The 25,128-nt window shown below is 43.1% G+C and overlaps 2 protein-coding genes across 7 annotated transcripts in view; one reads left to right on the top strand and one right to left on the bottom strand.

Annotated features, from left to right (window-relative positions):
* Positions 1-10,591, bottom strand: part of STYXL1 (serine/threonine/tyrosine interacting like 1) — an 18,142-nt gene extending 7,551 nt beyond the window's left edge. For 4 of the 6 annotated variants that reach the window (XR_006176246.2, XM_042857736.2, XM_005284445.5 and 1 more), the window contains exons 1-8: positions 10,453-10,586; positions 9,197-9,303; positions 6,457-6,518; positions 4,954-5,092; positions 4,620-4,676; positions 3,454-3,599; positions 1,758-1,903; positions 441-538 (exon numbers count right to left, since the gene is read on the bottom strand). Coding sequence is in view for 5 of the 6 variants with exons in the window: in XM_042857736.2 (XP_042713670.2) it covers positions 441-538; positions 1,758-1,903; positions 3,454-3,599; positions 4,620-4,676; positions 4,954-5,092; positions 6,457-6,518; positions 9,197-9,299 (751 nt within the window). In the remaining variant the exon portion in view is untranslated. Of the gene's footprint in view, positions 1-440; positions 539-1,757; positions 1,904-3,453; positions 3,600-4,619; positions 4,677-4,953; positions 5,093-6,456; positions 6,519-9,196; positions 9,304-10,104; positions 10,168-10,452 lie in introns of those variants that run through there. The other 2 variants (XM_065573299.1, XM_065573302.1) reach the window with 2 other exon arrangements.
* Positions 10,535-25,128, top strand: MDH2 (malate dehydrogenase 2). The gene is made up of 9 exons (XM_005284446.4): positions 10,535-10,760; positions 15,189-15,357; positions 16,284-16,367; positions 18,128-18,237; positions 19,018-19,143; positions 19,831-19,908; positions 22,281-22,380; positions 23,245-23,396; positions 24,812-25,128. Exons 1-9 carry the CDS (start codon positions 10,695-10,697, stop codon positions 24,941-24,943), a joined length of 1,017 nt encoding a protein of 338 aa, XP_005284503.1. The 5' UTR covers positions 10,535-10,694; the 3' UTR covers positions 24,944-25,128.

Genomic DNA, 25,128 nt, shown 5'->3' with positions numbered 1-25,128 from the left:
CATGAGCTTACACTATACAGTTCTCTGTGCAGCGCAAGATGGTATAATTTGGGGTTTACCCTCTAAAGGGGGGTGCGTGCCTTAGGAATTGGGAGGTGCCTTAGCTTTGCCTTCCCGTGCAGAGGTTGGTTAAAGAACCTGTGTGTGTAGTGCTGAGTATGTCCCTACCTATGTGTATGCTGGTGAATTAGCAAGCTTGGAGAGCTTAGCAACTTGTCACAGCATTACAGGGTGAAAAGGGAGTCCAGGCTGGTGGATCAGGCGGGCTCAGTGGTACCCCAGTTCCAGGCGGCATCCCGAGAGGGGGGAACCCATCACACCAGTAAATGGACTGAACAGCTCCAGTTGGGACCATGCTTCTAGGTGTTAAAAGACTACGAACCTCCACACTCAAAAGAACAGTGTGCACACTTGATAGTTATAGATCAGAATCCACTCACCTATGAAGTGACAAATGGTGGGAAAAAAGGAAAAAAGATCTGCATCGGGAGAATCTGCCACAGAAACATGAAGAAGTGTTTTGCTTTCATCTGTGAAACTGGAAAGGGAGAACACAGGAGAGATGTTAAACAGGCTAATAAAGTAGTTCTGCCAAATTCTACTTGCCTGGGGCAAATAGCCATATTTTATTTGACGTTACATAAGTAATAACTTTTCATTGTCATCATCATAGTAAGGAACAGTGAGTAAGACACTGAGGCTGCATTAGGTGCATAACCAATAGTTCCATTATCAGTCAGCCAACCTAAACTGTGTTAGTATTTATGTATTAACATGACCCTATAGTATGTTCTACCTGGGAGCTTGATGAAGGCAGATAGCTGAAAAAACTGTTCTTTCATGTCATACATGTTTTGGGAGTTTCCTAAGTATATAATTAATGTACACAGACGCTGCTTCATGTGGTTTCTTATTAAGGTGTCATACACCTTACAACGTATCTCATCTCACTGAGAAACGGCTGCAAAACAACAAAGAGGAATTTTTAAGCTATGCAGATGCATTTCATGTAATGAACAGTGACTTAGAGCTGAGAGGAAGCCCAGTTCTCTGAGATTTTTGAGGGTTCTCTTTGGAGCCAGATACACAAGAAATGCTTGGCTATTGATAAAACTGGCTGCATAAATGTAGCCAGGCAGAAAGCTATATTCGTCCTCACTCGTCACATCCTTGCAAAATGTCTCTGGGTTTTTGGCTGTATCGAGCTGTAGTTCTAATATAGCTCGCCCACTGACTCGAGTGGCTAGTCAAATAGCTTCAGTCAGTGACAAATACAGAAAAAGAAGTAAGAAATCACACAAAAGGTAAATGAATTGCATTTGAAAGCATGTTGGTTTGTACGTTTTCCTCTTAAATGTAGCATTAGGTTCATTGTGAAGGTTGTGAACTCTTAGGCCCAGATTCTTACAGGTATTTAGATGCCTAATTTCCATTGATTTCAATGGGAGGTAAGCACCTCGGTACCTCTGAGGATCTGGGTCCCAGTGATAACGATCCCATTCTTGCTCTACATAGTCTCACTTCTTCTGAGTTACGGTAGGCTGAGGCAGTAACGAGTCATTGCTTTGCAACCTCTAAAGTAGAGAAGTCAGAAGAACAAGCTTCAAATAGCTTTAAGTTTATCCCATACTTCTAATCACCATCCTACTCTGACTGAATGAGTATCTCACAAGGTTCCTGGAAGGTCCACTGCATCACTTGGCAGCTTTTCACACACACAACCGTCGATGCAAATCCAACTGGATTGATTGACTTACAGTGTTGCAAGCTCCTCTGAGATGTTGACTTGTGCTTTGATTTTCAGATCCTTCTGAATCTGTGGGTCGCAGGCCTGCCTGCAATTTCCCATATATAACTGAGCCGGCAATATCTCTACAGGGTATGGCTGAAAAGCATCCAGTTCCTACACAAGAGAAACAAAAGGATTAATACAGTTGAAAGAACTGTCTATTTGCCTTCATATATCTATTTCTAGATCTATTTGCCTCCATCTTAGCTTGGAAAGTTCTTAAACCTGAATCCTGAGAAGAAAGGAACCAGTGCTCAGTCAACGTCCTACACCTACATTCAAACAGAAATGGGGTACATTCATTTAATCGGACAGATATTCTGAAGAACAGACGTTATCACTAGACTCAGTCAATGAAATGAACATGGTCACTGCCAATGTGGCCCTGCTGGAATAAAAAAAAAAGAATAAGAGATAGACTATGTCCTTTGTAATGCAGGGAAGGACACTAGTACCTCAGATTAATTAGAGGTTGCTAATTACTTGGTCCAAGGCCAAATGAAACCACTTGTCAACCCGGATTGGCAGGTGTAGTGTGACTGCATAACACAACTTCAACTCATCGCTCCTACCAGAGCAGGAAAAATTCTGAGCATAGCTTAGCACAGCCTACTGTTTGGGCAACATGAAGGCTAAGGACAAAATTCTGTAGCCGTGCCAAGAGTGGAAGGGAAAATAGTTGAGTAGTGACTATGCACCAGTGTTCACCACTGAAATGCAGCCGTCACTAGAGTGAAACACAATAGCTGTTTGACAGCACAAAGCAGCACTGAACAATGGTTTAGAGAAGGAAGTATAGGAGAATACTGTATCCAACTGTAACTGCAGGGAGAATTGAGGTAGATGGCGTGTCAGACATCATAAAGAAGCAAAAAAGGTCACCAAACAATTTATTTTCTCCTTTGCAGATCACTCGTAAGCCACCTTATTAAGCCAGCATAACTGGAGCACTCAGGCCAGCAATTTATTACACAGCTTATGTGAAACAGAAGGAGTAACAGAAAGCAAAGACATATTGCAGAGACGCATCACTACCTTTTTTTTTTAAGCCTTGTCCTAGATGTTAAAGTGGGATGCTTATCTCTCATAGTCTAAGCAGGCTCCAGTCAGGTTAATGTTTGGGTAAGAGAACAGAACAGGATGCTGTTGAAAATAATGTAAGTGACTGAATAGGTGGCACTTTTCTCCCTGAGTCAATACTTGAAAAAATGTATCAGTTTGCTTTGTGATCCTTTGGGATGAAAGCCATTGCATGTAAGAAGTTATTAAAGACATATCTTAAAAAAACAGTCACAATTTCTGCCCAAACATGTTTCCCTGCTATTGTTATAACACCTCAGATTACTATAACTGAAAGATTTGTTTAATCTAACAGCACTTTACGGTTAGTCAGTTTCCCATGTTGTTTTTGTGAGTTTTTCCACACAACATCAGGAAGAGAAAAATAGATACTTGTGCTCGTAAAAGAACAAAAATTAGCAGAGGGACTCCAGGGCCAGGGTATTACTTGAAATGACTTTTGACTCCTTTTTTAAAATTGACTGGACATCAGATTGACAGTGTCCCTTTAATTATTACTAGGGAATTCACTGGAATTAGTTGAACGTACATAGAAAAATTCTATTTATAGCTGAAGTCCTGGCCCGTCTCTCCAATAATCTCACCTGAGGCATCCAGAATATCTTCTGAGTCCTCAAGAAATGGTAGCACGCAGTGAAGCGCTCATACCCTCCTTTCAGGATGCGGACTGGGTGGCGGGTGAACTGCTCTAAGACTCTGGCACACTGGATGGCAGCCCCTACCTCAGCATCTAAAGACATGGAAAAGCTATTACACATGGTTACTGCAGGGAATTGGATGGGGAGAGGGTTATTTCCAACAGGCCCTGAGTACTTGGGGTGAAATCGTAACCCTAGACATCAGTAACTAAACTCCCTTTGGCCAGAATTTCACCCCGATGTCTGAAGGACCTTGAGAGAGCAGGATTAAAAGCTACAATCACTCTCCAGCCACTGCTGCTGCAAGGAAGCCACCGGGGATGTTTCTGACATTCCCTACGAACCTCGTGTCTGGAGAGCTCCCTTTTTTCTATTGTCATATATTTTTTTTCTTCCTCTTGTTCCTGTCATATCAAAGACAAGGTATGTGTTTGTTCACTTCTTAGGCCTGGTCTACACTAGGAAATTTGTTCGGGGTAACGACATTGCTCAGGGGTGTGAAAAATCACACTGTGCTGCTGTATGCGTAGACAAGCCTTTAGTTAGGTCTTATGGACAATTTTATCAAATCTGCAATCTAGCTGGATTTTAAGAATTCACAAAGCTATTTTTAACAAACTAGCAGTTAAAATTTCAACTTTCTTAGCTTTGTCAGTTTCAAACTAACGCCTGAAACAAGGTGAAATGTGCTGAAAGTGGATCATGTCCTCTTAAAAACATCTGTGTTTGCAAAATACTTCTATGCTAACTAGAACCGTTATAGTCACTTTGCAACACCAGATAATGGGGGGCAGGGGAGATCTAGAAGCAAGGACTGTGATTCTGCAATGAGCTGCAAGGTCACTACAAGTTCAGGGTCTAAAAGGTAATCTGCCGTTTGGGAAAAATAATTTCAGTGTTTCCTGGTATCTTTAAATTAACTCAACAGATGCACAAAGCTATCAGTGCCATGATCTGCGTTTTATTCTCTGGGTTTCCAGACCTAAGCATTTACCACAGAACTTCATCTAATTACTACTCTCATTAAAGATAAGTCCTATTTTTCTTACTATGATAATGCAAATTCTTCTTTTTTTGTATCCTGAGCTTACTAATAAAAAGAAAGAACTCACTTTGTGAACACGAAGAACTGGATTCATCTCCTGCGATCTCTGAGGCAGCTTTAGTCCCTAAAAAGCAATAAATAAACACACTAAACCCTAGTTGAACTGGGAAAAATAGCCTCTTTTCCACTTAAATGATTTTGAAAGCGAAGGGTTCACATATTGAAAGATGAGCCAGCCTAGACCCAGGGACCTTGAAAGAAAATCTGGATTTATAAAGCCTAGAATAGAACATGTGAAATATTATGACAGACAGAGGCTTATTGATGGTGTAATGTTACCAAAATCAAGGCTGTGCACTTAAGTATTCTTGTCAAGTTATTTGAAAGAGAAATAAACATACCTTTTTCATCCTCCTTCTTCTCTTCGTAATCATCATAATAGATATCATCCAAAGAGCTGGTTTTGCCATCATACACGACACAATATTTGACACACTCCAGCTCAACTGAGTCAGGTACCAGATAATCCCCCATAGGATTCTAGCAAAACCACAAAAGAATCTTATTACGAGGGGGACTGCGTTTTTCCTCATGGAACTATCCCTAGCAATTTCTTCCAAATTATCATTATACCTTATTTTGAAGAAAGTGGGCGGAATTCAGAAGTGATGTAAGTTACATGTCAGCAAGTGGGTCTGGGTCTAAGTCTATGGGAGCGCTAGGGTGGTGTGTAACTTATACGCTGAGGAACTGCAAGAAGATGTAAGTTACACCAACTCATTCCTGATTCACTGTTGCCTCTCACCCTAAGCAATCATTTACCCCAGTGTAAAGTTGGTATAACTACTTCAGAATGGTAGTGATTTACCTCTACATTGCACAGGTGTAAATGCAAAGCAGTGGACAGTGTGGCCTCCTCCGAGTCACCCCTTTGTTTCATCCTGTCTTTTGAGCATCAGCTTTCTTCCCCAGATCTCTGAATGTGTTTTTCCCTAAGTTCGCAGCCTCCAGCCCTGCAGTATTTATTTCTCATTGCAATGGTCACCATAGACCAGCTCAAGTGTTCCTATTTTCTTGAAATCGTCACTTGTACTTTCTATTGAATGCAGTGATGTTCACCAGTGAATGCACTTAAGGCTGAGATTTGCAAAGCCACCTAAGGGAGTTAGAAGAACAGTTCCTATTAATGGGACGTGTGTATCTAACTCCTTTAGGTGAATCCCAGAAGTTAGAGATGGAAAAGACCTAGGAGGTCATTTTGTTGGCCTACCTGCCAATACAGTAGATTTTTGAATGCTTTGTCCTCTCTAATGTTAGACATCTCAAGCGACGAGGGTTTCACCTGAGCCCTTTGTGAGACAACTCTGCAATAGCTCTTATTGCTGGAATATTCTTCCTGATATTCAACTTCAATGTCTCCCTTCTTTAGGCTACTGTAATCTCACTTCCCCTCTTTTCTACCCCAATCTGCATCACCTCTCGTGGGATAAATCAAACATTCCAAAATCAGGCAGGAGAGAGACTGGAGCAGTTCCTCATCCTTTTTGGCTAATTCTATCTCACTGCTAAATGCCGACTCCTAGAATCATCAGTGTGTGTGACTCATTAATGACCCAGAGCATTCACCCCTGCTGGAACACAGGGATACAAAGTGTTCTCTTCCCATGACAGCAGGGCCTGCTGTGCCTGAGAGATACCTCCCTGAGAAGCCTAAGTGGTGTTTGCATTGCGACTTTCTCTAGGAGGGGCAGCTTAACTTGCTGTCAGCTCCCTGGAGCCCTTTTGGTGACACTGACCAGGTGATATGCTCATTAAGGCACCCCGCCCCCCCCCCCCCCCCAGCCAGAACAGAAGGTCATGGACAGCACACATGAATGATAAACCCGCTTGAAACCACAATTTACCTGTTTAATCCTTTTTGCTGTAATCACATGGCTTTCATTGTACTCACGCTTTGTACGGGCATCTGAAAATAACAATGAAGATTGTGTGAATGGTTTACATAGTGCCTTCAAGGCAGAATCCAGCTCCTTATGAAGCCAATGGGAGTTTAGACTGCAAAGAGCTCTACAAATCTTACAACTAGATACCCACCACCGAAATACAGATTGTATAAATTTCTTCATGGGATTCCATGTTTATTGTGCCTATTGACTTTCAGATTAAATGTCTCAGTTTGCAAGCAAAACAATGTTTTTTCAAGATGTCCGCCTTATGAATTTAACCTGGGATCTGAAAATCAAGCTGCATTATTTCCGTCTCACTACCACTAATCAAGATTCTGCAGGATCAAAGTCTGCAGTCATGGCACAGAGATTGCATAAACGTAATACAGGGCAGAATTTGATGCTGCAACTGGAATTTAGCAAACAATTCTATTGATGATGCAAAAGTCAGACTAGAATCCAGCTATTTCTCCCATAACTCTATTCTTCTGCTGTGCTAACTCAAATAATAGTTACAATTTATTTTAGAGACTAACAAATTTATTAGAGCATAAGTTTTCGTGGACTACAGCCCACTTCTTCGGATGCGAAAGCTTATGCTCTAATAAATTTGTTAGTCTCTAAGGTGCCACAAGTACTCCTGTTCTTTTTGCGGATACAGACTAACACGGCTGCTACTCTGAAACAATTTATTTTGTCATGACATTAAATAGATATGATGGAATGCACCCAGAGAGCAAGTGTGTGGAGTACGTAGGTGCCATTTTTACATCACCATTTTTATAATATGGCAACATTAAAACAATGTCTATGAAAAATTCCTAAATGCATTAGGAGTTCCTATTATAAAATAATATAATAACTCTCATTAACATTTATATAGCACTTCATATGTTCAAAGCACCGAACAAACATTAACTAATTATTCCTCCCAACAACTCTGTGAGGATGGCACTATTAGCTGGTGAAATCCATCACAGGTGTAATTGAATGGATTTACGCCAGGGATGAATCTGGCCCATTATCTCTATTTGACTGAAGGGAAACTGAGACACTGATGGCCAATTCAGAGATGATATAAATGGTGTTGTAAGTTGCACCCAGATAAGGTGACTTAAGGGTGTTTAACATGGTGTAATTTTCATGCTGAGGGGGTGGGACTGGAGAGTGGTGTGTCAGATAAAGCAAATAATAGAAATTGGTAACAAAGCAGGAGGTGTTTGCTTTATCTTAAGCCTTCCTATGTTTTCCCCGTTAGTTGTTTTTCCTTTTATACCCCTTTCTTCCACCCCCACAGCAAGTACGTTACACCTGCTTAAAGGCCTGCAATTAACACTTTCATTTACACCATTTCTAAATTTAGTCCAGAGAGATTAAGTGGACAACAGCAGAGCAAGCAGTGGAACTCAGCCATTTCCTGGGTTCCAGTCACATGCTCAGTCCTCAAGACCATTCTGCCTCTTCTAAGGCTCTGTCTGCACTGCAAATAAAGGTGTATTCATTACATTAAAACACCTATTCTGTGAAAGCCACCTCAATGTGAAATCCTAGTGGACACAAGTCAACTCCTGTGTCTTGTCTCACCTCGGCTTTCACATTGAGATGCTTCTCTCCAAATAGTTATCTCGACGTAAAACACATCTTTATTTGCGGTGAAGACACAGCCTAAGAGAAATAGGTCTTCCAAATTTTAATCAAAGATGCAGTAAAATACTAACTGCTATACATAAAATCACAGTGACCCACAAAGATCTCTTCAGAGTAGCAGCCGTGTTAGTCTGTATCTGCAAAAAGAACAGGAGTACTTGTGGCATCTTAGAGACTAACGAATTTATTTGAGTATAAGCTTTCGTGGGCTACAGCCCACTTCATCGGATGCATGCAGTGGAAAATATAGTAGGAAGATATATATATATACACACACAGAGAGAGAACATGAAACAATGGGTGTTACCATACAGACTATAAGGAGAGTGATCAGTTAAGGTGAGCTATTATCAGCAGGAGAGGAAAAGAACTGTTTGTAGTGGTAATGAAAATGGTCCATTTCCAGCAATTGACAAGAAGATGTGAGGAACTGTGGAGGGGAAATTTCCTCATGCTTATTTTTTCCCCCCTACAGTTCCTCACATCTTCTTGTCAATTGCTGGAAATGGGCTATTTTCATTATCACTACAAACAGTCCTTTTTCTCTCCTGCTGATAATTGCCCACCTTAACTGATCACTCTCCTTATAGTGTGTATGGTAGCACCCATTGTTTCATGTTCTCTGTGTATATATATCTATATCTTCCTTCTGTATTTTCCACTGCATGCATCCGATGAAGTGGGCTGTAGCCCACAAAAGCTTATACTCAAATAAATTTGTTAGTCTCTAAGGTGCCACAAGTACTCCTGTTCTTTTTACAAAGATCTTTGGGCACCATACAATCACATGCATGCTAATGGTTTAAGCAGGACTAAAGGACCTATCCCTGTTGCCCTGAACCTTGTACAGACATGTACACAAGTGCAAAGGGCCTGATTCAACTCCCATTACTGTTAATAGGCATCTTTTCACTGACTTTTATGGCAGTTGGGTCACTCCCAAAGCACATACAAAGTTTTCCAACAATCTAGCCCCAATAATTAAACAAAAGAATGACCTATATGACAAATTGCACAATAAAAATACATATCAACACTCTCATTAGCTTACCCAGTAAACAGAGATAGTTAGGCTCAGTTAACCTGGAGAGCTTCGTGGACTGGTTCAAGATGTTGTAAAGCTCTGTGGGGTCACAGAGAACCAATCCTGCCATTTTACTGAATGGAAATAATAATTAAAGTAAATACATTCTTAAAAGGTGAGTTCTTGCAAAGTAACCAAGCTAACGTGAAGAATTTACTTTTTATCCGTTCCAGCTCATCTGTGAATGAAAACAATCGCTTTGAGCCCAAGCTTGAGTCCTTAAATCCTTGCCTTCATAAGGGATATTTGCTCCATGAGAACTGCAAGATCAGGCTTTTTAAAATATAGAGGTCAGAATTCAATCTAAAAAAATCTAATTTAAATAGTGAAATATAAAAATGGAATATGATGTACAGAGCATCCACACCTGTGCACATCACTCAGATATGAAATGAACACAGAGAGATTCTATTGCCTAAAATCAGGATTTACATTTCTTAAAATTGTTTTCTTGGAGAAAAAAAATCCATGTTCAGTATTTCTATATTTAGGGACTGATCTTGAGTGGTGCTGAGACTGACTCCACTGGCAGAGGTAGGAGCTCAGCATTTCACAGGATTGGGGCCATGGCCATTAACAATTTATTTCTCAGTAACTTAGAAACGTGTTCCCCAAGTATCAGTGTTGTTAGGAAACAGAATAGATAGACACCACTCCTGCAGGCAATGGGAGACTGAAAAGCCTGAGATCTTCCTCTGACCAGATCAAATCTTCCCCGCCCTCCATCCCCTTGGAGTTTCTCTCTATATTTTGTAAAAAAAAAAAAAAAAAAAAATTACATCAAATTTCAAAAAATACAAAATAAAACAATATGCCCCCAGCGGTAAGTGATCCAGACAAAGGCTGGGGCTCCAGAACTCCACATTAAACGTCACCTTTGCAGCTTGCACAGGTTCTCCCACTCCGTTCAATGCCACTTCCGTGGAGTTTGTAGCCGTAGTACCCAGGGTGTCTGTTGCTATGGCATCAGTTGCCATGGCACCTATCACACCTGTGGCATCTGTTGCCATGGCACCCATGGAGATTTATTACCATGACACCTGTGGCATCTGTTGCCATGGAACCTATGACCTTTGTTGCCATGGCACCCATGGAGGTCTGTTGCCATGACACCCGTGGTACCTGCAGCTGTGCCCCCTGTGGTACCCATTATGACTGTCAAGATCGCGCTAGCTCAGGGAGGGGCCTTCAAAGCCCTGGGCCCGGTCCCATTCCCATCTCACCTCCTGGTTGCTACGCAGCGACGCTCGGCCGTAACCAAGGCTGACGTCACTTGGGACCACCCCTTGCCCTGCTCTCGCGATCGTGTGGTGGGCGCAGTCTCGGCCCGGGCGCGCCTTGAGCGCGAAATCTCGCGGTGCTTCGGGGCTGTCTCGCGTTGCCCGCAGGCCGGAGGCGATCTCGCGGTGCTGGCTTGCGCGCTGCCTGTGGTGGAGGTCGTTGGAGTCACCGTCCCGGGCCCGTCATGCTGCTCGCCCGCCTCAGCGGCCCCGCCGCCGCGCTCCGCAAGGGGATCGCCACCTCGGCGCAGGTACCGGCCGGGGGCCCGAGGCCTGGCCCGCCCGCCGCACCCCCCCTCCGGCGCGGGCCTTGCCCTGCCCCCCTTCCCCGGCTCTGCCTGCGGCCTCGGACCCTCCCCCTCCCCCGCGTGCAGCCGGGGGGCGCGGGTCTGGCCCGGGCGGGCTGCGCTTTGCTGTGCGCAAGGGGGGTCGCTGCCCCCCCCCCGGACCCGACTGCTGGGGTGAAGGGGGCTCCCCGCGCTGCGCCTTTCACCCGAGGGGCGCAGCTTTGGCCACGAGCCCCCCTCTTCCAGGCAGCCCCGCCTGGGCACCCGGGAGCGCTGGTTGCAGGCAGGCAGCCCCCTCCCCCGCCCCCTCCCCCTCTCCAGATGGGGGAATCGAGGCACAGGCCGGGGTGTGACTTCCCCAAGGTCACCCCGCCCATCCGAGCCCTGGCTGCGAGGCCGGGCTCCCCCCAGCTACATCGCTCGCTTCTCCATCCTTCCTTCTTCCCCTTGACGCGGGGTCGCAGGTGCCAGCGAGTCTTCCCCACGCCCTGCGGCCCCGTGGCGTGAGTTTGTAGGTTTTCGACTTCAGGCTTTTTCTCTTCAAATGTCTCTTGACACGGTCTTTCCATCAGCTCTCTGGTCCTGCTCCTCCTTTTCTGCCGTCCTTCTTCCCTTACTTTCTTTACTTGTTACTTTTCTCCCACTCTTATCCTATGTCAAGCCTGCCTGAGTGTGTACTCTCCCGCCTGTCTCCCGGGAGATCAATCAGATGTGTTAATGGAGTCTTTTCAATATAACTCTACTATGCTAATGGCATGTGTAGACAGTTATGGTGTTACTCTGCTTGTTAAATTGAATACTTACGTTTAAATGACAAGTATTAACTTGAGAGACCAGGTGGACGAGTTAATACCTTTTATTGGACCAACTGTGGTCCAATAAACTTCTGTGTGGCTCGAAAGCTTCTCTTTCACCAACAGAAGCTGCTCCAATAAAAGATATTACCTCACTCACCTTGTCTTTCTAATATTCTGGGACCAGCATGGCTTCAACCACACTGCAACCAAGTATTAACTTATTTAAGTCGGATCTCATGTTAAATAGTTACTACAAACAACAAAGCAGATTAGAAATGGGCCAGAAATCCTGGAGTGAAAGATGGAGCATATTGGGCATCTTTAGGTGTCCAGCCACATAAATAGTTGACACTGGGCCACAAAATAAACGTGCCATTTTGCTTCTCTATCCCTTTGGCGATTCCCTTCTGATCAGGACAGAAGTGGACTCTCATTGGTCAGATGTAGCTAGTAATCAGCAAGTGTGTGGCAACTGAGTATTGACAACATTTAATGGAGTTGAGAGATAGATTAGTATTGATTACTTCAATCCTTTCCTGAACATAAGCATCTAATTGTTTCAAAATAGTGATAAGAACAGGAGTACTTGTGGCACCTTAGAGACTAACAAATTTATTAGAGCATAAGCTTTCGTGGACTACAGCCCACTTCTTCGGATGCATAAGTGGGCTGTAGTCCACAAAAGCTTATGCTCTAATAAATTTGTTAGTCTCAAGGTGCCACAAGTACTCCTGTTCTTTTTGCGGATACAGACTAACATGGCTGCTACTCTGAAAATAGTGATGGGAATTAAGGGTGGAGGCTGCCGATTAAATCTGTTTTAAATCAATTTATGCATGTAAATAGAACTCTAGCCTTCCCCTACCAGAGTCCAATTGCCTTCTATCTTAAGTAAATAATTTCTCAATGGTAAAGTGGTCATTTAAGAGGACTGTGTCATAATTGCAAGAGAATATAAAGGTGATTGTGTAAAGGGGGGCTAATAACAGAAACATTCAAATATCATACCTAGAAATCAACTCACTGCCTATCAATTTTCTCATGACTTCAAGTCATTTAAGAGATTTATAGGACTTCTTCCCCTAAGTGTGATTTCAAATAATACAGATTTGAGGTTCATTGGTCACTTCATAGCAGTACACTGCCTATGACCATTGCTAGATTTTGATCTTTGCGGGAGAGAGCATTTATGCAGAATTTTACTTCAGTAACGAGCAGGTTGGATTACTGCCAAAGTGAATCCACTTTTTGAAAAATACTTTAATTACTGTTTTGTCACAGTGATATAGTCTTCTCCCTTTAAAGATAGAGCCACTTAAACAGATTTTTCAAAGGGACTGAAGAGTTTAGGTGCCCAATGCCCATTGATTCTTAATGGGATTTGGGATCCCAACTCCTTTAGGCCCATTTGAAAACCCCAGCTTTAAACATTAGTCATTAAAGCTATATGACTTATGTACTGAGTCAGTAAATTCATTTTAAAGGGGCACTGATTCCAATGTACCTTAGCAATATAACTCTATCAGTAAATAAACTTTCTTCTATTAAACATCAACTACATTTAATCTTCCTTCTACAAATATGTACGTGAGGCAGTGCAGAGGTGAGAATGCAAAACTTCATTTTCGTCATCCCTTATATGAGTTAGAAACTACCTCTGAAAAATGCAGCAGGTAACCTAGTCTAAACAATAAGTATTCATGAAAAACGTAATCTCTGCAATCTAATTGGACAGACTTCTTAATCAAGAACCAAGAGCAGAGTTCTGCATGGCAAAAGCTAACTGCTAAAATGAGTAGGTTCTGTATAATTCAGCTTTCCGTTTTCAAGCAGTAGCGCTAAGCACGCTCATTCAAGAAATCTATCCAAAGACTTGCACTCATCTTTTATGCTAACCCATGCAACCTGATTGCTGGGTAGGAGCATACCTTTGTGTGTTCACGGACTGCTTGTTAAAGGCTCAGAATTGTCAATCAGGCATAGTAAAGGTCCTCTAGTCACAGAAGACGGTACAGCAAGGCAATACGGGTGTTCTCTCACTGCTCTCCCAGCGTGTCTTCATCCTGATCTGGTGTTGTCAGATCGCAGTTTAGTTACGTGAGTTGGGTTTCATCAATCTATTGTAGAAGATAGAGGCTTCATGATGATTCACCGGGCCATACCATTTTAACACTGCAGTTAAGTGGTTCCTGCCACTCCAGTAGCAAAGCTTATTTGAGAACACAGGAATTTAGCTGCCACATCTCAGGACTTTTCTACACTGCATTGTTAGTTTGAACTGTAACTCAGGATTTGCCCCTAACGCAACTCCTGTCCACAAACACATCTAGCTCGATCGTGGTGCTTTAAGCTAGAGCTAGTTGGCCTGTTATGGAGGGGGGGTTGAAGCCCAAGCGCTGGTCCTGCAATGGAGACGCAGCAGCTCAAGATACAACTCCTCAGCTGCTAATCCAATAAGGAGCTGGCACAGCCTGCAGCATGGTCACTCACTCAGCTAGCTTAGGAGGAAAGCAGATTCTTTCTTCTAATATTGGCAACTAAAACTGGAATAGCCACAGAATTGTGTGTCTCTAATAAACCAGAAGGTAGACCCATAGCTAGGGCCCTACCAAATTCACGGTCCATTTTGGTCAATTTCATGGCCATAAGATTTTAAAAGTCATAAATGTCATGATTGCAGGTATTTAAATGTGAAATTTTGCAGTGTTGTAATTGTAGGGGTCTTGACCCAAAAAGGAGTTGTGTGTGTGTGTGTGAGTCACAAGGTTATTGTAGGGGGGGTTGCAGTACTGCTACCCTTAATTCTGCTCTGCTGCTGGCAGCAACGCTGCCTTCAGAGCTGGGTAGCTGGAGAGTGGCGGCTGCTGGCTGGGAGCCCTGCTCTGAAGTCCGAGCCACTGGCAGCAGCAACGCAGAAGTAAGATTGGCTTGGTACGGTATTGCCACCCTTTTGCTCTGCTTCTGGTGGGGCGCTGCCTTCAGAGCTGGGCGCCTGGCCAACACCTGCCGCTCTCCAGCCGCCTAGCTCTGAAGGCAGCGCAGAAGTAAGGGTGGCAATACTGTGACCCTCCTAAAATAACCTTGCAACCCCCCTGCAAGTTCCTTTTGGATCAGGGCCCCCAATTTGAGAAACGGTCTTCTCCCATCAAATTTGTATAGTATAGGGTAAAAGCACATACAAGACCAGATTTCACGGTCCATGATGTGTTTTTCATGGCCATGAATTTGGTAGGGCCCTCCTCCTAGCAGAGTTCTGGACGGCATTTGCCATGGCGGAAAAATTTCTAAATTGAGAGACAATTGTTTGTTTATCTTTCCTTACTGAAAAGAATCCAGCTTTGAAGAAGCATCCATTTAAATGTTTGTCTTATCTCTCCAAAGACTTGCTACTGATACTTCCTTTAAGAAATTATGTCTTCCATAAGAGTTTAGTTTTGAATCCAGTTTGTCCCCTGTCTGGTTTAAAAACAAAACTCAACTGAGACAAACAGAGCTCTTCAAAAATTAGAAGCAAACTTAAGTGTGATGAAGGCTCCAAAGCCATTATTGAGTAACTGCTAAAAAACATCTGTGTCCTTCTTTCTTTTCTCCTCAGAGCAATGCTAGAGTGGCAGTGCTTGGTGCCTCTGGAGGGATTGGCCAACCTCTTTCCCTTCTATTGAAGAATAGCCCCTTAGTGAGCCACCTCAACCTGTATGATATTGCTCACACCCCTGGCGTTGCAGCTGACCTTAGCCACATTGAGACAAGAGCCAATGTCAAAGGTATCGTAAGTCATTATTAATTATCTGAGGCATATTACTGTGCACGCAGAGGTCCTAGATTGAAGTGATTCTTACTATGTGTTATGTGTAGGATACACAACAATATTACTATATATGTGACGTGGGGCACTACTTGTCTTTTATAAATAATTACATTCCTGTTAACTTGAAACTAAAACTGGAAATAGCTTATTTCTCCAAATAACTTCTAAGAACAAGATTTAGTTAAATAGATCAGTTGCTGCTAAGATGGTCAGAACATCTTTACCTACTTTTTCATTTTTTATTTGTCCACTGAAAAACTGTTTTTGATTAATGTGAAAGTTCACACTGGCTACCAGAATAAATTCAGTAAAAATTGAGAAATTTGATCGTAGACTTTAGCTAGCAGCTGTATTTTCTTACTTTGATAAACTCAGAACTTTGTAGGAAAATACCGTTACCATAGTGTAGCTCTTTGAGAGAGCCTGTCTGAATCTACACTCCTAGAATGAATCTCCCAAGGGTGTGGCTTGGTATAGGCAATCTCAAAAAAAAAAAAAAAATTTCTATCTAAACTTTCACTTTTACGATATATTTACTCTTCTGGTTTCCATTTCATTTATAGAGTTTGTTCTCAAAGGAGAAAGTTTTGCTTGCTGCTTCATAGGAGGCATAGGGATTTGTTTTGATTCATGGAATAGAATTACAAACACTTTTTCTGAGGACAGCGGTATTTGCATATTAGATGGTTTGAATTTTACTAGAGACACTCAGCCATTCTCATTCTAAGGGATGAAATTAATATTGAAGGCGGCGAAGGCTACATTAAAAATTAACATGATATCCTTAAACATACAGTTTCATACACTACTAAATTTGATTTGGACAGCTTAATCTTTCACTGGAACAGTGAAATGCATAGTTACCTGGATCTTCCATTGCAGGTTTTATTGGATCTGAGCAGTTGCCAGACTGTTTAAAGGGCTGTGAAGTTGTAGTTATTCCTGCAGGAGTCCCTAGAAAACCAGGTAGGTCTTAAGTTTATTGAACGTAGCACTCTAAAATGTTTGGATTATTGTGGTAAGGCCTGAAATGCTACGCCACTACTTCTATCTTGAGTCTGCAAGTCCCTCAGAAGATCATCTTGGGCTTAGAGCACTGGACGGACTCTGTTTTTTGGGGTCTGTTTCTGGCTGTGCCATAGAATTCCTCTGAGACATTAGACAATCTTTCTGTTTCCAAGTTCCTCATCTGTAAAAGGGAGATACACACCTGCAAGGTAGACAAGTATTTAATGAATTATTGAATATATGAGGCACTCATGCTAGAGTTATGAGCATCATAGAAAAGCCCATAGAGGCTTCATGCTGGAAGTAGTACTGATCGACGTTCCAGGAACAAAACTTCATTTTATCCTGCTGGGAACTGGGACTAGAGACCAGTCTTGGGAGTATACAATTAATGTAGTGCTGGCACTTTTATAGTGCTGTCCCTTGAGAGGATCTGAGAACTGTACAAATATCAATGAAGTTCACAACACCCTTGTGATGTATTACCTGAATTTTACAAATAAGTGGAAATTGCCTTTTGTTTCTTGGTGTGTTTTTTGGGGGGGGAGGGGTCTCTAAGGTCATAGGGGGAGTCTATTTCCCAGCTCTGCTATATAAACCCAGACTTCTTGACTCTAAATCTTGTTCTTAAACTGTTGTGTTAGGAACGTAACCAATAGTGGGTCAGACCAATGGTCCATCTAGCCAGTTATCCTGTCTTCTGACAGTGGCCAGTGCCAGATGCTACAGAGGGAATGAAAAGAACGGGGCAATTATTGAGTGATCCGTCCCCTGTTGTCCAGTCCCAGCGTCTGGCAGTCGAAGGATTAGGGGCACCCAGAGCATGGAGTTCTTTTCTGTTACCATCTTGGCTAAGAGCCATTGATGGACCTATCCTCCAGGAATGTATCTAATTCTTTTTTTAACCCGGTTATACTTTTGGCCAGCACAAAGAGGGCTGTGGCACCCATACAATGAGCAGTGTATCCATATTTGACAGTTTAATGACAAGATACTACAGTGATAAGGGCCTTTTAAGTACCTGGATACATAAAATGGGGTAAAAACTGTGCACCTGCCCCTACTCTGTGCACTCTTCTTTCAATGACTGCCCTAACTGGTATTTGTCTGGACTGATGTGGTGATAGTAATACATTAGGCTGCTGTCTCTATCATCCGGGTTATGACCTGTGCTACTTGTTCCCCAGGCCAGTAGGTAGTCAAGCATATTTCAGGAGTGAGAAGTTTAGGATATGTCTACACCGTGGAGACTACCAGCAGAACTACATTGTCGTAGCTATGCTGACATAACCCTGTAGCGTAGACACAACCTGCACCAGTAGAATGGATTTTCTATTGCTGTAGGAATACCATCTCTCTGAGCAATCTATGCTGGGAGTTAGGTTGGCATAGCTACATCAGTCAGGAGTGTGGACTTTTCACACCCCTGACCAGTGTAGCTATGTTGACCTAACCTTTAAGTGTATATCAGGCCTAAGTCTCTTACTAGCAGAAGCTAGTTATAAGGGATAACCTTGACACTAGCCTTGGAGGATGTGAATTGCCTTCTCGGAAGTGGAGAGTCTCCAGCCAGAAGTAGGACAGAATTTGGTGGCGTTTGACACAACACTGATCCCTCCTGGTGTTCTGATTGGGTAGGGCTTGCTCACATTCCTAACCACTGTAATGGGAACAACTTGGTTAACTTCTGGAATGATATTCAATTTGTTGATTCCCAGGTATGACCCGTGATGACCTGTTCAATACCAACGCTACCATTGTTGCGAATTTGACGTCTGCCTGTGCCAAGCACTGTCCAGAAGCCATGATCTGCATTATTGCTAACCCGGTAAACATAAATGTCTGGGATACTCTGAATACATAGTGGAGAGAAGCCAAGGGACTAGCAGCGTTAGTTAACTGACTGTATTAACAAGCCAAAAATTAATGTTGTATCATCCTTATTAACACATTTTCCAATCTTGTCGTGACTGAAAACAAATTGGCTAGAGCTAGATTTCCAAGTTCATGTTTAAGTCCTGTGAATATGACCAGTTCCATAGGTATAAAATGGTATAGAGGTCCTAAACAAATATCATGCGGTACACCCACAAGAGACAGCTACACAGGATTTATATGTCTACCAGTAAATTAATCTGCTTAGAAGCTTTAGTTCTTTAATATGCAGCCCTTCATAACATGAATGAACCAGTGAATGTCTTGAGCCAGGCTTGATGAAGCATTATTTCAGCCAGTCTGAGTTCTCCTCTTCAGTTTTGTTATTGACAAAGACTTTGAATAAACTTTTGTTTGCTGAAGGCCTTTAACACAGGAAAACCGCGCACTAGTGTATACAGAGGTATTTGAGCACTACTGTCAGCTTGCTTGTGTAATAAAATTTGTGATGGTACAGTAGAAATAACATAGGTATTGTAAAGAGGCTCACTCTACCATGTTAACGAGATCTGTTTATATTATAACTTTCTCTAAACAAGCTCAGTTTTTTGTAATGATTATTGTTTTGTTTGATATTTACATGGTAAGGATTTGTAAGCCGGTTAAAACTTCATAAATAGCTATCAAAAAGTATTAGTGTGGTAATGCATGCCTACCTGCTTCTCAATTATAGGTAAATTCTACCATCCCAATAACCTCTGAAATTTTTAAGAAGCATGGGGTTTATAATCCCAACAGAATCTTTGGTGTTACCACACTGGACATTGTCAGAGCAAATACTTTTGTGGCTGAACTAAAGGTAGGTTTTAATCTTCCTGCTTCAATAGATTTGTCGCTATGAACCTTTATCATTCATATTAGCAATGCTCTTTGTCATAATTCATGAGTGAACAGAGCCAAATGGTCGCAGATTCCCCAAGAACTGGAGGATATGAGGACATGATTTGCTATTTCCAGCCTTTGGATAGTCTAAGGATAGGGTCTCTGTCCTTCACGGTGCAGTTGTAGTCAGAAGAGAATTTCATAGCTGCACCTTGAGAGTCTGAGCCACATGTTTACCTTACTGATAGTGGCATTTTCACTCGTGCTAGAGTCCAACGCAACTGTGGAAGAGTGAGTTGGTTTCTAACATGCCCCACCGAGCAACAGACTTGTTGCAGGATGTGTTCTCGTGGGAGAACAGCCTGACTTTCATACCCCAGGTGGAGTTTGTAGTGTTGGCATTTCAATTCATTGATAAAAGCCTACTGAGAGTAAAGTCACTGTGATGATAAACATAAATTTCTATGATGTGGTTTTAATTCATTCTTCAGAACATGACTAGACTTTAAACTGTTTCCATTATTCTACACCATGTAGCATTACATTGCAGATGTCTGATTAAATGTCCAGGATAGAAATAGGGCACAATGTCTCTAAAGGCATACTGCTTTTCTTGCCCAGACACTTTTAAAAATAATTGCTAAAGTCATGAGTTTTCCTGCAGGGCTTCGATCCAGCTCGAGTAAATGTTCCTGTTATTGGTGGCCATGCAGGGAAAACGATCATCCCTCTGATCTCTCAGGTATGTTACAGTAAATACCCAGTGTATGGATATGTTCGTTCTTCCCCATTCAGTATTGCATTAATGTTGATCTGAAATGCTGTTGCTGATGCCTCTTTCCAGCTGTCCGTGTGTGCTCATTCACAAAGGACTGTTGTACGATTGGAAATTCATTCTGCACACTTCCAAAGTCCTAAACCTAAATTCCTCTGACTTTTAAAGCACCATAAACTTACGTGGCATTTGAGAGTAAGACCCTTTTCCTCAAGGAGCTTTTAATCTAAGATAGACAAGACCATGGCACATCTCTCTTAGGGAAGAGAGCTGGGAGAGATCATTAGTACCTGAATGTCTGTGACATTCACTGTATTATGTGTACACTTTACAACCGTAAATTAATTAAGCTGTATCCACCTCTGAGACATGTCAGTAACTGAAGCACCAGAGATGAAATGAGTGGCCTAGGGTTGAATGGGGAGTCTTTGGGCAGAAATGAGAAGAAAACACACATCTGACTCCCAGTCCTGTGCCTGAAACACAAGTCTTTGAGGAAAGGGAAGGAAGGAATCCTGGAAGTGGGTTCTTGCAAGGGTAAGAGATGTGTGATAGAGGAGTGCTTAAAAAGATCTGATGGGAATAGTAAGGGGAGAGGGCTGGGAATGGGAGGAATTATGCTCAGGTGTAAGGGAGAAGTGTGATTATATGGAGCTAGGAAGGGACGGTCAGGGATCTTGAGTTTGATGTAATAAAAGGAGGAAACTAGTAAAGGGGGGTGGCCAAAATGACCGGAAAAGATTATTTTAGCCATGCGGGGAGCACATTTTGTCAACTGTGTGGATGATGACTGTAGTAGAACAGAGAACTTTAAGTGTTCAAAATCCTCATAAACACAGCAACAGACGAGGTTCTCAGCAGTGTGTATCCAGAGATCTTTCCTTGATGTAATGCCCTGTGCTAGAAGTGTGGAAAGAGGGTGACCAGAAGTCCCGATTTTATCGGGACTGTCCCGATATTTGCTTGTTTGTCCCGTGTCCCGACCGAACATCGGTCGGAACACGGGACAAACAAGCAATTTTGCCCTCCGCTCTGGCGCACAGGTGGAGCCCAGAGGGGCTCGCCCCCCGACACTGCCCCATTGGATCCCTCCCCAAATCCCCACCCTGGCCCTACTTCTTCCCCAAGCACGCCGCATTCCTCCTCCCTCCCAGGCTTGCGCTGATCAGCTGTATGGCGGTGCAAGCGCTGGAGGGAGGGGGTGGCGCCCAGCACTCACCCTGCGAACTGCTCCAGCTTCTCCAGGAAGGTGAGGATGGCCCGACAGAGATCCCACAGAGGCTCCCTCTGCCCGAGCCCCCGGTAGAAGGCAAGGCAGGCCTGGGCCTCCTGCGCCGCACCCATGGCTCACGGAGCGGCCTGGGCTGGGAGAGCGGCCGGGAAGCAAGCCAGGCGGCCGGGAAGCGAGCCAGGCTGCCCCGGGGATCTAGTGCAGCACGTGGGCTTGGCAGCTCCGGGCCGGGGCACGCTCAGCTGTTGCAGCTACCATAGAGTCGGGTGGAGACGGGGCTGTGCCGCCTGGTGGCGGCCGTCACAAAAAGACTCTGCCCTGCAGGCGCGCCAGCCCCCCATCTAGTGCTGCAGGGGGTCTAGCCGGGCTGCAGGGAGCTGCCGCTGCTCGCCCGGCCCAGCTCAGCTCCCCCCAGCCCAGCTCCCACCCGCTGCAGCCACCGCTGGAGAATTCAGTAGGCGCAGCTCTGCGGCTGGGACCCCGTTTCTGCTCCTCTTTGCACTGCTCGGCTGTGGTCCCCGTCATGCCTGTCCCTTGCTGGGCTTCCCTGACACCCGCGGTGCGGTTGGAGGGGCTGGCTGAACTTGGGCAGTGGTTTCTTTTTTTGTTTTTGTTTGCTCCGCCGCCGGCTTTCTCCCTCCCTCCCCCCCCCCCCCCCTCCCGCGTCCCGATATTTTACCTTTGTCATCTGGTCCCCCTATGTGAAAACCATTAGTGTATAGCTTTGAGAAGTCAAAAGCCTACTATGTGCGTTACTCAGCGGAAGTCTGGTGAAAGAGGCTGCAAGATGGGTCTGCCGAGTTCCTAGTTCTACCATTAAGCAGCAATTTGACCTTGGGCAAATCACTTGATGTGATCTAGCTCTATTTATAGTCAATGAGAGCTTCTCTGTTGGCTCTGATGACAACTGGATCAGGCCACATCATGGCTTTGCCTACCTCTGAAATGGGGATACTTGTCTGTCTGCTTTGAAGCACTTTGACTGTGTGCTGATGAAAATTGCTATAGGAATATAAAAAATACTATTGGGTATTTAGGCCTCTGAAGCATTATAATGAATGTAAAGGGATGTTGAGATTTACCGATAACTGATACCTTTCCACTTTAGTGTACACCAAGAGTGGAGTTCCCTCAGGATCAATTGGAAACACTTACAGGGAGAATTCAGGAGGCTGGTACTGAAGTTGTGAAAGCTAAAGCAGGAGCAGGTTGGTTCTTGGAAATTGTTCTGAATCTTAGTTGTTTGACCATTCTGAGTGCGAGCAGTACTCTTATATTCCAGAATAGACTGGAAACTACAGAGCAATGTAATGCATTGGTGTTTATTACAAATCTTTGCAAATGGGTTAGTGCTGCCAATGGCATGCTTAGAAGCAATTCAGTCTTTAAGGTGGAATTAAACAGTAACCTACTCTATGGAATCTATTACTGTGCAACAACCCTCGTCACAAGCAGATTAAATGGGTCAAACACATACCACTAAAATGGCATGCCAGTGGCCAAAAGTTACTGTTGAGTGTTAGCTTCAGGGCTTTTGATCTTGTGCCATGACATCCCTTGGACTTGACGAGTGCACTGTGAAATATGAACAGTTAAGCCCATCTCTTGTCCTTTACTGCTCCCTTCTGCTATACAGCTTTTCTTTATTTAAAAACAAAAAACTCGCTTATCTCATTGCAACACAGAGGGAAGGAAGGACCAGATAGTGCAAATGTGAAAAAACAAGCAGAGGAACGTCAAAGGAAAAATTATTCTGCTCCTTTTGATCTATCTGGCAGTAAAAAACTTTTCCCCCCTTTGTGCAGCCTCTTTAAAAGAAAAGCTGCACTTGGTGTGGTGGGGACAGGTTCTGATGCTTCTGAAGTATTCAAAATATGCAATCACTATCTTCTGAGCTTGTGCAGCCACCTAGCCAAAAATGTGACACTCTTATTCAAACGGCAGAGACTGTAAACCAGTTTCCATTCTACACTAGTACTAACTTCTCAATTGGGCATAAAGTTTAATAACAAGTGTGTAAGTCCATACCACTAGGATCTCTCATATTTTTGTTCTGAATCCTATTTACACAGGATCTGCCACCTTATCTATGGCATATGCTGGTGCCAGGTTTGTCTTTTCTGTCCTGGATGCAATGAATGGAAAGGAAGGGGTTATTGAATGTTCCTTTGTTAGATCGGAAGAAACGGAGTGCCCATACTTCTCCACACCTTTGCTACTTGGGGTATGTATCTTGGATGGTGGTGCTTTTAACTGGCACGTTTAATGTAATAAATTGTACTTTATTAAGCAGGAATGGTGTTGTAGAATTAGCTTGCTTGGCTAATGCAACACTTGTTCAGAAAGCACTTTAACACTTTGGATATTTGGTTCAGGCTTTTAATAATCATATTCTAATGTTTTTTTAAGACCGGCAGTGGCGTAACTCCTAAAACTATTTTAATTTCTCATTAAAAATGTCAAGGACTATGGACTATTTTAAACAAATATCTGCAATAGCTTTTGAGTTCCTGGTGTTTCAGCAAAACTAAATAAGAGAAGGGCTTGCCTATTTTAGTAACTTATTTACTCAGGCAAGTGCAAATTTCGTGTTTCAGTTGCTTCCTGTCCTTAGTTCTGCATTTGAATTGACTGGGTAACCGGGCCCTCTAATTTTAATCAGCGTCTCAGCCTGAACTTCTGGTTCCCAGTCACTCTAAATAGGAGGTTGTAGTGTCTCCGTTTATGAAGAGTTTTCAAAACGTCAATAAAAGCCCAGTAGTCCGGCCACCATAACTTAATCTACTAAAATAAATCCTTTACACATTGACTCGTGTGTGTGGAAGTTCCACTGAGGCCATCAAAGTTCTACTGGTGAACGGGAATTGCAGTTTGATGGCCAGTACGGGTGCTGGGTTAAGGATCGTGCTGTGGCCTTTGGAAGTGACATAAGAGTGTTTTATTGTGTCATTAAAACACAGTAATGTAGTTTATTTTATGTGGACTATGTAAAGAGAAGCTTTTGAGGCAACAAAAAGAAACGGGAGTTTCAGTCCTTGAGGGAAGGAATTAATTATGGACAGTGAAAGGGTATCATACTCACTCTGGTAGGTGGACAGAAGTAAACACTGTATTGAAATAAGTGGGCCCAGCAGGTCAGATACAGGATGGTAGACTCTAAACTCTATGGGCTCTAGAAAGCTAGAAGGGTAACTTTGAAGTGGATTTGAAAATTCATTGGAAGCCACTGGTGAAAATGTATGTGATTGTCTTCTTCCTGCAGGGTAAATTTCAGGTCCTTGGACTAGTGTGTGGTTTTAAGAAAACAACAAAACACTTGAGGGGAAGGGATGAAAACACCAAAGGAGCGGTTGGTATTTCAGCCCCTCTTCTAGGAAGGAGTCAGTCCTAAAATTAGACAGGACACATTCTTTTCCCCCATCCTGATGTGTGGGTAGGAAATTCATATCGAAATATAGTAGCTATGTTTGAACTGTTTTGTTCAACTCCTGCAGATATACCAGTTATAGAGAGCTGAGGAGGAGGAAGTTTGTTTTTTAAACTCAAGTTTAACCCTCTAACTAGGCACAGATAGGAAAGCTATTCCTTGCTAAAGAATGCAATGATTGTGTAACCCAAAAACCCTTCTTCCCCTGTCAGAAAAATGGAATTGAGAAGAATCTAGGTATTGGCAAGATCTCTCCGTATGAAGAAAAGATGATAGTTGGGGCCATGACTGAGCTGAAAGCTTCTATCAAGAAGGGAGAGGAGTTTGTGAAGAGCATGAAGTGAAGAGCGGATGGGGAAGAAGAATCACAGTTTCCTTAATTTATTAAGGCATCATGTCACTTTAAAAGACTCCAGATGCAAAGCACAAGCTTTGATCAAAGTCACTCTGTATTAGTGTATTATCTGCTCTCAATTTGTCAATTGGAATCTACTCATCAATAAAACAGCCTCCTATTTTTTTCAGGGTA

Source organism: Chrysemys picta, chromosome 19 (genome assembly GCF_011386835.1).
Source record: "Chrysemys picta bellii isolate R12L10 chromosome 19, ASM1138683v2, whole genome shotgun sequence".
Taxonomy (NCBI): Eukaryota; Metazoa; Chordata; order Testudines; family Emydidae; genus Chrysemys; species Chrysemys picta.
The sequence above is the reverse complement of the archived record's forward strand: the minus strand, read 5'-3'. Positions and strand labels throughout refer to the sequence as shown.